Genomic DNA, 15825 nt, shown 5'->3' with positions numbered 1-15825 from the left:
ATGGTGATCAGTGTAATGGAGGACGTAGAGCAGTCACAGGAGCTGATGTGAGAGATGTGATGGTGATCAGTGTAATGGAGGATGTAGAGCAGTCACAGGAGCTGATGTTAGAGATGTGATGGTGATCAGTGTAATGGAGGACATAGAGCAGTCACAGGAGCTGATGTGAGAGATGTGATGGTGATCAGTGTAATGGAGGATGTAGAGCAGTCACAGGAGCTGATGTGAGAGATGTGATGGTGATCAGTGTAATGGAGGACATAGAGCAGTCACAGGAGCTGATGTGAGAGATGTGACGGTGATCAGTGTAATGGAGGACATAGAGCAGTCACAGGAGCTGATGTGAGAGATGTGACGGTGATCAGTGTAATGGAGGACATAGAGCAGTCACAGGAGCTGATGTGAGTGATGTGACGGTGATCAGTGTAATGGAGGACGTAGAGCAGTCACAGGAGCTGATGTGAGAGATGTGACGGTGATCAGTGTAATGGAGGACGTAGAGCCGTCACAGGAGCTGATGTGAGAGATGTGATGGTGATCAGTGTAATGGAGGACATAGAGCAGTCACAGGAGCTGATGTGAGAGATGTGATGGTGATCAGTGTAATGGAGGACATAGAGCAGTCACAGGAGCTGATGTGAGAGATGTGACGGTGATCAATGTAATGGAGGACATAGAGCAGTCACAGGAGCTGATGTGAGAGATGTGATGGTGATCAGTGTAATGGAGGACGTAGAGCAGTCACAGGAGCTGATGTGGGAGATGTGATGGTGATCAGTGTAATGGAGGACATAGAGCAGTCACAGGAGCTGATGTGAGAGATGTGAAGGTGATCAGTGTAATGGAGGACATAGAGCAGTCACAGGAGCTGATGTGAGAGATGTGATGGTGATCAGTGTAATGGAGGACGTAGAGCAGTCACAGGAGCTGATGTGAGAGATGTGAAGGTGATCAGTGTAATGGAGGACGTAGAGCAGTCACAGGAGCTGATGTGAGAGATGTGATGGTGATCAGTGTAATGGAGGACAAAGAGCAGTCACAGGAGCTGATGTGAGAGATGTGACGGTGATCAGTGTAATGGAGGACATAGAGTAGTCACAGGAGCTGATGTGAGAGATGTGACGGTGATCAGTGTAATGGAGGACGTAGAGCAGTCACAGGAGCTGATGTGAGAGATGTGACGGTGATCAGTGTAATGGAGGACGTAGAGCAGTCACAGGAGCTGATGTGAGATGTGAAGGTGATCAGTGTAATGGAGGACGTAGAGCAGTCACAGGAGCTGATGTGAGAGATGTGATGGTGATCAGTGTAATGGAGGACAAAGAGCAGTCACAGGAGCTGATGTGAGAGATGTGAAGGTGATCAGTGTAATGGAGGACGTAGAGCCGTCACAGGAGCTGATGTGAGAGATGTGATGGTGATCAGTGTAATGGAGGACGTAGAGCAGTCACAGGAGCTGATGTGAGAGATGTGATGGTGATCAGTGTAATGGAGGACATAGAGCAGTCACAGGAGCTGATGTGAGAGATGTGACGGTGATCAGTGTAATGGAGGACATAGAGCAGTCACAGGAGCTGATGTGAGAGATGTGACGGTGATCAGTGTAATGGAGGACATAGAGCAGTCACAGGAGCTGATGTGAGAGATGTGACGGTGATCAGTGTAATGGAGGACATAGAGCAGTCACAGGAGCTGATGTGAGAGATGTGACGGTGATCAGTGTAATGGAGGACAAAGAGCAGTCACAGGAGCTGATGTGAGAGATGTGATGGTGATCAGTGTAATGGAGGACGTAGAGCAGTCACAGGAGCTTATGTGAGAGATGTGACGGTGATCAGTGTAATGGAGGACATAGAGCAGTCACAGGAGCTGATGTGAGAGATGTGATGGTGATCAGTGTAATGGAGGACGTAGAGCAGTCACAGGAGCTGATGTGAGAGATGTGAAGGTGATCAGTGTAATGGAGGACGTAGAGCAGTCACAGGAGCTGATGTGAGAGATGTGATGGTGATCAGTGTAATGGAGGATGTAGAGCAGTCACAGGAGCTGATGTGAGAGATGTGACGGTGATCAGTGTAATGGAGGACATAGTGCAGTCACAGGAGCTGATGTGAGAGATGTGAAGGTGATCAATGTAATGGAGGACATAGAGCAGTCACAGGAGCTGATGTGAGAGATGTGAAGGTGATCAATGTAATGGAGGACATAGAGCAGTCACAGGAGCTGATGTGAGAGATGTGACGGTGGCCAGTGTAATGGAGGACGTAGAGCAGACACAGGAGCTGATGTGAGAGATGTGATGGTGGCCAGTGTAATGGAGGACATAGAGCAGTCACAGGAGCTGATGTGAGAGATGTGATGTAATCAGTGTAATGGAGGACATAGAGCAGTCACAGGAGCTGATGTGAGAGATGTGACGGTGATCAGTGTAATGGAGGACATAGAGCAGTCACAGGAGCTGATGTGAGAGATGTGACGGTGATCAGTGTAATGGAGGACGTAGAGCAGTCACAGGAGCTGATGTGAGAGATGTGATGGTGATCAGTGTAATGGAGGATGTAGAGCAGTCACAGGAGCCGATGTTAGAGATGTGATGGTGATCAGTGTAATGGAGGACATAGAGCAGTCACAGGAGCTGATGCGAGAGATGTGATGGTGATCAGTGTAATGGAGGACATAGAGCAGTCACAGGAGCTGATGTGAGAGATGTGATGGTGATCAGTGTAATGGAGGACATAGAGCAGTCACAGGAGCTGATGTGAGAGATGTGATGGTGATCAGTGTAATGGAGGATGTAGAGCAGTCACAGGAGCTGATGTGAGTGATGTGAAGGTGATCAGTGTAATGGAGGACGTAGAGCAGTCACAGGAGCTGATGTGAGAGATGTGAAGGTGATCAGTGTAATGGAGGACATAGAGCAGTCACAGGAGCTGATGTGAGAGATGTGACGGTGATCAGTGTAATGGAGGACATAGAGCAGTCACAGGAGCTGATGTGAGAGATGTGAAGGTGATCAGTGTAATGGAGGACGTAGAGCAGTAACAGGAGCTGATGTGAGAGATGTGAAGGTGGCCAGTATAATGGAGGACATAGAGCGGTCACAGGAGCTGATGTGAGAGATGTGAAGGTGGACAGTGTAATGGAGGATATAGAGCAGTCACAGGAGCTGATGTGAGAGATGTGATGGTGATCAGTGTAATGGAGGACGTAGAGCAGTCACAGGAGCTGATGTGAGAGATGTGACGGTGATCAGTGTAATGGAGGACATAGAGCAGTAACAGGAGCTGATGTGAGAGATGTGATGGTGATCAGTGTAATGGAGGACGTAGAGCAGTCACAGGAGCTGATGTGAGAGATGTGATGGTGATCAGTGTAATGGAGGATGTAGAGCAGTCACAGGAGCTGATGTGAGAGATGTGACGGTGATCAGTGTAATGGAGGACATAGAGCAGTCACAGGAGCTGATGTGAGAGATGTGATGGTGATCAGTGTAATGGAGGACATAGAGCAGTCACAGGAGCTGATGTGAGAGATGTGATGGTGATCAGTGTAATGGAGGACATAGAGCAGTCACAGGAGCTGATGTGAGAGATGTGATGGTGATCAGTGTAATGGAGGATGTAGAGCAGTCACAGGAGCTGATGTGAGTGATGTGAAGGTGATCAGTGTAATGGAGGACGTAGAGCAGTCACAGGAGCTGATGTGAGAGATGTGAAGGTGATCAGTGTAATGGAGGACATAGAGCAGTCACAGGAGCTGATGTGAGAGATGTGACGGTGATCAGTGTAATGGAGGACATAGAGCAGTCACAGGAGCTGATGTGAGAGATGTGAAGGTGATCAGTGTAATGGAGGACGTAGAGCAGTAACAGGAGCTGATGTGAGAGATGTGAAGGTGGCCAGTATAATGGAGGACATAGAGCGGTCACAGGAGCTGATGTGAGAGATGTGAAGGTGGACAGTGTAATGGAGGATATAGAGCAGTCACAGGAGCTGATGTGAGAGATGTGATGGTGATCAGTGTAATGGAGGACGTAGAGCAGTCACAGGAGCTGATGTGAGAGATGTGACGGTGATCAGTGTAATGGAGGACATAGAGCAGTAACAGGAGCTGATGTGAGAGATGTGATGGTGATCAGTGTAATGGAGGACGTAGAGCAGTCACAGGAGCTGATGTGAGAGATGTGATGGTGATCAGTGTAATGGAGGATGTAGAGCAGTCACAGGAGCTGATGTGAGAGATGTGACGGTGATCAGTGTAATGGAGGACATAGAGCAGTCACAGGAGCTGATGTGAGAGATGTGATGGTGATCAGTGTAATGGAGGATGTAGAGCAGTCACAGGAGCTGATGTGAGTGATGTGAAGGTGATCAGTGTAATGGAGGACATAGAGCAGTCACAGGAGCTGATGTGAGAGATGTGACGGTGATCAGTGTAATGGAGGACATAGAGCAGTCACAGGAGCTGATGTGAGAGATGTGATGGTGATCAGTGTAATGGAGGATGTAGAGCAGTCACAGGAGCTGATGTGAGAGATGTGAAGGTGATCAGTGTAATGGAGGACGTAGAGCAGTCACAGGAGCTGATGTGAGAGATGTGATGGTGATCAGTGTAATGGAGGACATAGAGTAGTCACAGGAGCTGATGTGAGAGATGTGATGGTGATCAGTGTAATGGAGGACGTAGAGCAGTCACAGGAGCTGATGTGAGAGATGTGATGGTGATCAGTGTAATGGAGGACATAGAGCAGTCACAGGAGCTGATGTGAGAGATGTGATGGTGATCAGTGTAATGGAGGACATAGAGCAGTTACAGGAGCTGATGTGAGAGATGTGACGGTGATCAGTGTAATGGAGGACATAGAGCAGTCACAGGAGCAGATGTGAGAGATGTGATGGTGATCAGTGTAATGGAGGACATAGAGCAGTCACAGGAGCTGATGTGAGAGATGTGATGGTGATCAGTGTAATGGAGGACATAGAGCAGTCACAGGAGCTGATGTGAGAGATGTGAAGGTGATCAGTATAATGGAGGACATAGAGCAGTCACAGGAGCTGATGTGAGAGATGTGATGGTGATCAGTGTAATGAAGGACATAGAGCAGTCACAGGAGCTGATGTGAGAGATGTGAAGGTGATCAGTATAATGGAGGACATAGAGCAGTCACAGGAGCTGATGTGAGAGATGTGATGGTGATCAGTGTAATGGAGGACATAGAGCAGTCACAGGAGCTGATGTGAGAGATGTGACGGTGATCAGTGTAATGGAGGACATAGAGCAGTCACAGGAGCTGATGTGAGAGATGTGATGGTGATCAGTGTAATGGAGGACATAGAGCAGTCACAGGAGCTGATGTGAGAGATGTGAAGGTGATCAGTGTAATGGAGGACGTAGAGCAGTCACAGGAGCTGATGTGAGAGATGTGACGGTGATCAGTGTAATGGAGGACATAGAGCAGTCACAGGAGCTGATGTGAGAGATGTGACGGTGATCAGTGTAATGGAGGACATAGAGCAGTCACAGGAGCTGATGTGAGAGATGTGAAGGTGATCAGTGTAATGGAGGACGTAGAGCAGTCACAGGAGCTGATGTGAGAGATGTGAAGGTGATCAGTGTAATGGAGGACATAGAGCAGTCACAGGAGCAGATGTGAGAGAAGTGACGGTGATCAGTGTAATGGAGGACATAGAGCAGTCACAGGAGCTGATGTGAGAGATGTGAAGGTGATCAGTGTAATGGAGGACGTAGAGCAGTCACAGGAGCTGATGTGAGAGATGTGAAGGTGATCAGTGTAATGGAGGACATAGAGCAGTCACAGAAGCTGATGTGAGAGATGTGAAGGTGATCAGTGTAATGGAGGACATAGAGCAGTCACAGGAGCTGATGTGAGAGATGTGACGGTGATCAGTGTAATGGAGGACATAGAGCAGTCACAGGAGCTGATGTGAGAGATGTGACGGTGATCAGTGTAATGGAGGACATAGAGCAGTCACAGGAGCTGATGTGAGAGATGTGATGGTGATCAGTGTAATGGAGGACATAGAGCAGTCACAGGAGCTGATGTGAGAGATGTGACGGTGATCAGTGTAATGGAGGACGTAGAGCAGTCACAGGAGCTGATGTGAGAGATGTGACGGTGATCAGTGTAATGGAGGACATAGAGCAGTCACAGGAGCTGATGTGAGAGATGTGACGGTAATCAGTGTAATGGAGGACGTAGAGCAGTCACAGGAGCTGATGTGAGAGATGTGACGGTAATCAGTGTAATGGAGGACGTAGAGCAGTCACAGGAGCTGATGTGAGAGATGTGATGGTGATCAGTGTAATGGAGGACATAGAGCAGTCACAGGAGCTGATGTGAGAGATGTGACGGTGATCAGTGTAATGGAGGACGTAGAGCAGTCACAGGAGCTGATGTGAGAGATGTGATGGTGATCAGTATAATGGAGGACATAGAGCAGTCACAGGAGCTGATGTGAGTGATGTGAAGGTGATCAGTGTAATGGAGGACATAGAGCAGTCACAGGAGCTGATGTGAGAGATGTGATGGTGATCAGTGTAATGGAGGACGTAGAGCAGTCACAGGAGCTGATGTGAGAGATGTGATGGTGATCAGTGTAATGGAGGATGTAGAGCAGTCACAGGAGCTGATGTGAGAGATGTGATGGTGATCAGTGTAATGGAGGACATAGAGCAGTCACAGGAGCTGATGTGAGAGATGTGACGGTGATCAGTGTAATGGAGGACGTAGAGCAGTCACAGGAGCTGATGTGAGAGATGTGACGGTGATCAGTGTAATGGAGGACATAGAGCAGTCACAGGAGCTGATGTGAGAGATGTGATGGCGATCAGTGTAATGGAGGACATAGAGCAGTCACAGGAGCTGATGTGAGAGATGTGATGGCGATCAGTGTAATGGAGGATGTAGAGCAGTCACAGGAGCTGATGTGAGAGATGTGACGGTGATCACTGTAATGGAGGACGTAGAGCAGTCACAGGAGCTGATGTGAGAGATGTGATGGTGATCAGTGTAATGGAGGACATAGAGCAGTCACAGGAGCTGATGTGAGAGATGTGAAGGTGATCAGTGTAATGGAGGACATAGAGCAGTCACAGGAGCTGATGTGAGAGATGTGATGGTGATCAGTGTAATGGAGGACATAGAGCAGTCACAGGAGCTGATGTGAGAGATGTGACGGTGATCACTGTAATGGAGGACATAGAGCAGTCACAGGAGCTGATGTGAGAGATGTGATGGTGATCAGTGTAATGGAGGACATAGAGCAGTCACAGGAGCTGATGTGAGAGATGTGATGGTGATCAGTGTAATGGAGGACGTAGAGCAGTCACAGGAGCTGATGTGAGAGATGTGACGGTGATCAGTGTAATGGAGGACATAGAGCAGTCACAGGAGCTGATGTGAGAGATGTGATGGCGATCAGTGTAATGGAGGACATAGAGCAGTCACAGGAGCTGATGTGAGAGATGTGACGGTGATCACTGTAATGGAGGACATAGAGCAGTCACAGGAGCTGATGTGAGAGATGTGATGGTGATCAGTGTAATGGAGGACGTAGAGCAGTCACAGGAGCTGATGTGAGAGATGTGACGGTGATCAGTGTAATGGAGGACGTAGAGCAGTCACAGGAGCTGATGTGAGAGATGTGATGGTGATCAGTGTAATGGAGGACATAGAGCAGTCACAGGAGCTGATGTTAGAGATGTGATGGTGATCAGTGTAATGGAGGACATAGAGTAGTCACAGGAGCTGATGTGAGAGATGTGACGGTGATCAGTGTAATGGAGGACGTAGAGCAGTCACAGGAGCTGATGTGAGAGATGTGACGGTGATCAGTGTAATGGAGGACATAGAGTAGTCACAGGAGCTGATGTGAGAGATGTGACGGTGATCAGTGTAATGGAGGACGTAGAGCAGTCACAGGAGCTGATGTGAGAGATGTGACGGTGATCAGTATAATGGAGGACATAGAGCAGTCACAGGAGCTGATGTGAGAGATGTGATGGTGATCAGTGTAATGGAGGACGTAGAGCAGTCACAGGAGCTGATGTGAGAGATGTGATGGTTATCAGTGTAATGGAGGACGTAGAGCAGTCACAGGAGCTGATGTGAGAGATGTGAAGGTGATCAGTGTAATGGAGGACATAGAGCAGTCACAGGAGCTGATGTGAGAGATGTGACGGTGATCTGTGTAATGGAGGACGTAGAGCAGTCACAGGAGCTGATGTGAGAGATGTGAAGGTGATCAGTGTAATGGAGGACGTAGAGCAGTCACAGGAGCTGATGTGAGAGATGTGATGGTGATCAGTGTAATGGAGGACGTAGAGCAGTCACAGGAGCTGATGTGAGAGATGTGATGGTGATCAGTGTAATGGAGGATGTAGAGCAGTCACAGGAGCGGATGTGAGAGATGTGATGGTGATCAGTGTAATGGAGGACATAGAGCAGTCACAGGAGGTGATGTGAGAGATGTGACGGTGATCAGTGTAATGGAGGATGTAGAGCAGTCACAGGAGCTGATGTGAGAGATGTGATGGTGATCAGTGTAATGGAGGACGTAGAGCAGTCACAGGAGCTGATGTGAGAGATGTGACGGTGATCAGTGTAATGGAGGATATAGAGCAGTCACAGGAGCTGATGTGAGAGATATGATGGTGATCAGTGTAATGGAGGACGTAGAGCAGTCACAGGAGCTGATGTGAGAGATGTGAAGGTGATCAGTGTAATGGAGGACGTAGAGCAGTCACAGGAGCTGATGTGAGAGATGTGAAGGTGATCAGTGTAATGGAGGACGTAGAGCAGTCACAGGAGCTGATGTGAGAGATGTGACGGTGATCAGTGTAATGGAGGACATAGAGCAGTCACAGGAGCTGATGTGAGAGATGTGAAGGTGATTAGTGTAATGGAGGACAAAGAGCAGTCACAGGAGCTGATGCGAGAGATGTGATGGTGATCAGTGTAATGGAGGACGTAGAGCAGTCACAGGAGCTGATGTGAGAGATGTGATGGTGATCAGTGTAATGGAGGACGTAGAGCAGTCTCAGGAGCTGATGTGAGAGATGTGATGGTGATCAGTGTAATGGAGGACATAGTGCAGTCACAGGAGCTGATGTGAGAGATGTGAAGGTGGACAGTGTAATGGAGGACGTAGAGCAGTCACAGGAGCTGATGTGAGAGATTTGATGGTGATCAGTGTAATGGAGGACGTAGAGCAGTCACAGGAGCTGATGTGAGAGATGTGACGGTGATCAGTGTAATGGAGGACGTAGAGCAGTCACAGGAGCTGATGTGAGAGATGTGACGGTGATCAGTGTAATGGAGGACGTAGAGCAGTCACAGGAGCTGATGTGAGAGATGTGACGGTGATCAGTGTAATGGAGGACATAGTGCAGTCACAGGAGCTGATGTGAGAGATGTGAAGGTGATCAGTGTAATGGAGGACATAGAGCAGTCACAGGAGCTGATGTGAGAGATGTGATGGTGATCAGTGTAATGGAGGACATAGAGCAGTCACAGGAGCTGATGTGAGAGATGTGAAGGTGGCCAGTGTAATGGAGGACATAGAGCAGTCACAGGAGCTGATGTGAGAGATGTGATGGTGATCAGTGTAATGGAGGACATAGAGCAGTCACAGGAGCTGATGTGAGAGATGTGAAGGTGATCAGTGTAATGGAGGACATAGAGCAGTCACAGGAGCTGATGTGAGAGATGTGAAGGTGATCAGTGTAATGGAGGACATAGAGCAGTCACAGGAGCTGATGTGAGAGATGTGATGGTGATCAGTGTAATGGAGGACATAGAGCAGTCACAGGAGCTGATGTGAGAGATGTGAAGGTGATCAGTGTAATGGAGGACATAGAGCAGTCACAGGAGCTGATGTGAGAGATGTGAAGGTGGCCAGTGTAATGGAGGACATAGAGCAGTCACAGGAGCTGATGTGAGAGATGTGATGGTGATCAGTGTAATGGAGGACATAGAGCAGTCACAGGAGCTGATGTGAGAGATGTGAAGGTGATCAGTGTAATGGAGGACATAGAGCAGTCACAGGAGCTGATGTGAGAGATGTGATGGTGATCAGTGTAATGGAGGACATAGAGCAGTCACAGGAGCTGATGTGAGAGATGTGAAGGTGATCAGTGTAATGGAGGACGTAGAGCAGTCACAGGAGCTGATGTGAGAGATGTGAAGGTGATCAGTGTAATGGAGGACATAGAGCAGTCGGAGGAGTTGACGTATCATTTCTTCAGGCCTTGTATTCACCAGTTTCAGGACTGAGGGTAGGTAAGAGGCTGGAAACATTTCAGATAAGGCTTAGAATGTGACGATAAGCATTCTTTCATATCCCATGGACTTCTCTTGTGCTGCAGCTTTACGTGTAATTAACTTTATGAGATTTCATGCTTCGTAGTGATATTTCTTGAAATGTAAATATCTCTTGCTGTAATCTTTGTTGTCCTGCTGATGGTTTTTGTGATTATCGGGCAATGTACTTTTTATTGATCCAGCAGGAAGGCGCTGCTCTGTGATCCTGGTCCCCTCGTTGGCCGCCATGTGTCTGGTTCTTCTCATCTCCACCATCACTGGTTTCGTCTCCTGTGAGTTCTTGATATAAAATCTAATGCACTTCATGTAAGACTCCTTCATGAGACCACTGGTCATGGTAAAAACCCGTCCTGTGTTATGAGCGCCACCAATCTGTACGCATCTCCCCTACTTCTCACATAGGTCAATACTCATACTCTAGGCTACATTTGTTGTTTTTTTCATTGTTCTAATTTTTTCTCCTTCCTTGTTTGTCCAGTTCTTCTTTCTTCTGACTTCTACCTTCTTCATGTTCTATTTTCTTCTCTGTTGTCCCCTTATGTTTGATCTTCGTGTCATGTTATATTGATGGTAACACAAATAGTCAAAAAACCATAGAAACAAAAAAGAACCCTAAAATAACTTTTACTAATGAATATTAAAAGTATATGAAAAAGACCAAAAAATTCTATTTACGTGTAAAAAGGAATGAAGGGTCAAATCCTAGTAGTGTCAGTGGCGTCACAGTGCAAAAAAGGTTATGACTGTGATTGACCAGGGAAGATAGATAGTGCCTTACCCTATATGTATGTCCCTTCCTTATGTATGCTGGGAAGCGATATGGCGCCCCCACTCCATGTTGATTGACCCTTTATGACCCTATACAGGTCATAAAGGGTCAGTCGACGTGGAGCGGGGGCGCCATATCGCTTCCCAGGGTGCCAACCTCCGCTGCAAGGAAGGGACATACATATAGGGTAAGGCACTATCTATCTTCCCTAGTCTATTCCTATTCCACTTACATCTATGTGTATAGATCACTTACATCTATGTGTATAGATCACTTACATCTATGTGTATAGATCACTTACATCTGTGTGTATAGATCACTTACATCTATGTGTATAGATCACTTACATCTATGTGTATAGATCACTTACATCTGTGTGTATAGATCACTTACATCTATGTGTATAGAGCACTTACATCTATGTGTATAGATCACTTACATCTGTGTGTATAGATCACTTACATCTATGTGTGTAGATCACTTACAACTATGTGTATAGATCACTTACATCTATGTGTATAGATCACTTACATCTCTGTGTATAGATCACTTACATCTATGTGTGTATAGATCACTTACATCTCTGTGTATAGATCACTTACATCTCTGTGTATAGATCACTTACATCTATGTGTATAGATCACTTACATCTCTGTGTATAGATCACTTACATCTATGTGTATAGATCACTTACATCTATGTGTATAGATCACTTACATCTATGTGTATAGATCACTTACATCTATGTGTATAGATCACTTACATCTATGTGTATAGATCACTTACATCTATGTGTATAGATCACTTACATCTCTGTGTATAGATCACTTACATCTATGTGTATAGATCACTTACATCTCTGTGTATAGATCACTTACATCTCTGTGTATAGATCACTTACATCTATGTGTATAGATCACTTACATCTGTGTGTATAGATCACTTACATCTATGTGTATAGATCACTTACATCTCTGTGTATAGAGCACTTACATCTGTGTGTATAGATCACTTACATCTGTGTGTATAGATCACTTACATCTGTGTGTATAGAGCACTTACATCTGTGTGTATAGATCACTTACATCTGTGTGTATAGATCACTTACATCTGTGTGTATAGATCACTTACATCTGTGTGTATAGAGCACTTACATCTATGTGTATAGATCACTTACATCTGTGTGTATAGATCACTTACATCTATGTGTATAGATCACTTACATCTATGTGTATAGATCACTTACATCTATGTGTATAGATCACTTACATCTATGTGTATAGATCACTTACATCTATGTGTATAGATCACTTACATCTATGTGTATAGATCACTTACATCTATGTGTATAGAGCACTTACATCTATGTGTATAGATCACTTACATCTATGTGTATAGATCACTTACATCTGTGTGTATAGATCACTTACATCTATGTGTATAGAGCACTTACATCTATGTGTATAGATCACTTACATCTGTGTGTATAGATCACTTACATCTGTGTGTATAGATCACTTACATCTATGTGTATAGATCACTTACATCTGTGTGTATAGATCACTTACATCTGTGTGTATAGATCACTTACATCTATGTGTATAGATCACTTACATCTATGTGTATAGATCACTTACATCTGTGTGTATAGATCACTTACATCTATGTGTATAGATCACTTACATCTATGTGTATAGATCACTTACATCTATGTGTATAGATCACTTACATCTATGTGTATAGATCACTTACATCTATGTGTGTAGATCACTTACATCTGTGTGTATAGATCACTTACATCTATGTGTATAGATCACTTACATCTATGTGTATAGATCACTTACATCTGTGTGTATAGATCACTTACATCTACGTGTATAGAGCACTTACATCTACGTGTATAGATCACTTACATCTACGTGTATAGATCACTTACATCTACGTGTATAGATCACTTACATCTACGTGTATAGAGCACTTACATCTACGTGTATAGATCACTTACATCTACGTGTATAGATCACTTACATCTACGTGTATAGATCACTTACATCTACGTGTATAGATCACTTACATCTACGTGTATAGATTACTTACATCTCTGTGTATAGAGCACTTACATCTACGTGTATAGATCACTTACATCTCTGTGTATAGATCACTTACATCTACGTGTATAGATCACTTACATCTACGTGTATAGATCACTTACATCTATGTGTATAGATCACTTACATCTACGTGTATAGATCACTTACATCTACGTGTATAGATCACTTACATCTATGTGTATAGATCACTTACATCTATGTGTATAGAGCACTTACATCTATGTGTATAGATCACTTACATCTATGTGTATAGATCACTTACATCTATGTGTATAGATCACTTACATCTATGTGTATAGATCACTTACATCTGTGTGTATAGATCACTTACATCTGTGTGTATAGATCACTTACATCTCTGTGTATAGATCACTTACATCTCTGTGTATAGATCACTTACATCTATGTGTATAGATCACTTACATCTATGTGTATAGATCACTTACATCTATGTGTATAGATCACTTACATCTATGTGTGTAGATCACTTACATCTGTGTGTATAGATCACTTACATCTATGTGTATAGATCACTTACATCTATGTGTATAGATCACTTACATCTGTGTGTATAGATCACTTACATCTACGTGTATAGAGCACTTACATCTACGTGTATAGATCACTTACATCTACGTGTATAGATCACTTACATCTACGTGTATAGATCACTTACATCTACGTGTATAGAGCACTTACATCTACGTGTATAGATCACTTACATCTACGTGTATAGATCACTTACATCTATGTGTATAGAGCACTTACATCTATGTGTATAGATCACTTACATCTATGTGTATAGATCACTTACATCTATGTGTATAGATCACTTACATCTATGTGTATAGATCACTTACATCTGTGTGTATAGATCACTTACATCTATGTGTATAGATCACTTACATCTCTGTGTATAGATCACTTACATCTCTGTGTATAGATCACTTACATCTATGTGTATAGATCACTTACATCTGTGTGTATAGATCACTTACATCTATGTGTATAGATCACTTACATCTCTGTGTATAGAGCACTTACATCTGTGTGTATAGATCACTTACATCTGTGTGTATAGATCACTTACATCTGTGTGTATAGATCACTTACATCTACGTGTATAGATTACTTACATCTCTGTGTATAGAGCACTTACATCTACGTGTATAGATCACTTACATCTCTGTGTATAGATCACTTACATCTACGTGTATAGATCACTTACATCTACGTGTATAGAACACTTACATCTACGTGTATAGATCACTTACATCTACGTGTATAGATCACTTACATCTACATGTATAGATCACTTACATCTACGTGTATAGATTACTTACATCTCTGTGTATAGAGCACTTACATCTACGTGTATAGATCACTTACATCTCTGTGTATAGATCACTTACATCTACGTGTGTAGATCACTTACATCTACGTGTATAGATCACTTACATCTATGTGTATAGATCACTTACATCTATGTGTATAGATCACTTACATCTATGTGTATAGATCACTTACATCTATGTGTATAGAGCACTTACATCTATGTGTATAGATCACTTACATCTATGTGTATAGATCACTTACATCTATGTGTATAGATCACTTACATCTATGTGTATAGATCACATACATCTATGTGTATAGATCACTTACATCTATGTGTATAGATCACTTACATCTATGTGTATAGATCACTTACATCTATGTGTATAGATCACTTACATCTATGTGTGTAGAGCACTTACATCTATGTGTATAGATCACTTACATCTATGTGTATAGATCACTTACATCTATGTGTATAGATCACTTACATCTATGTGTATAGATCACTTACATCTATGTGTATAGATCACTTACATCTATGTGTATAGATCACTTACATCTATGTGTATAGATCACTTACATCTATGTGTAGATCACTTACATCTATGTGTGTAGAGCACTTACATCTATGTGTATAGATCACTTACATCTATGTGTATAGATCACTTACATCTATGTGTATAGATCACTTACATCTATGTGTATAGATCACTTACATCTATGTGTATAGATCACTTACATCTATGTGTATAGATCACTTACATCTATGTGTATAGAGCACTTACATCTATGTGTATAGATCACTTACATCTATGTGTATAGATCACTTACATCTCTGTGTATAGAGCACTTACATCTATGTGTGTAGATCACGTACATCTATGTGTATAGATCACTTACATCTATGTGTATAGATCACTTACATCTATGTGTATAGATCACTTACATCTATGTGTATAGATCACTTACATCTATGTGTATAGATCACTTACATCTATGTGTATAGATCACTTACATCTATGTGTATAGATCACTTACATCTATGTGTATAGATCACTTACATCTATGTGTATAGAGCACTTATATCTATGTGTATAGATCACTTACATCTATGTGTATAGATCACTTACATCTATGTGTATAGATCACTTACATCTATGTGTATAGATCACTTACATCTATGTGTATAGAGCACTTACATCTATGTGTATAGATCTCTTACATCTATGTGTATAGATCACTTACATCTATGTGTATAGAGCACT

At 43.6% G+C, this 15825-nt stretch overlaps 1 protein-coding gene across 1 annotated transcript in view; it reads left to right on the top strand.

Moving 5' to 3' along the window:
* The window catches only part of LOC143781443 (C-type lectin domain family 2 member D-like), a 214294-nt gene that overhangs the window by 97620 nt on the left and 100849 nt on the right, over positions 1 to 15825 (top strand). The window contains exon 4 of the mRNA XM_077268088.1: positions 10528 to 10614. Coding sequence (XP_077124203.1) covers positions 10528 to 10614 — 87 coding nt within the window. The remainder of the gene's footprint in view (positions 1 to 10527; positions 10615 to 15825) is intronic.

Source organism: Ranitomeya variabilis, chromosome 1 (genome assembly GCF_051348905.1).
Source record: "Ranitomeya variabilis isolate aRanVar5 chromosome 1, aRanVar5.hap1, whole genome shotgun sequence".
In the NCBI taxonomy this organism is placed as follows: domain Eukaryota; kingdom Metazoa; phylum Chordata; class Amphibia; order Anura; family Dendrobatidae; genus Ranitomeya; species Ranitomeya variabilis.
This window is presented reverse-complemented; position numbering and strand designations above follow the sequence as displayed.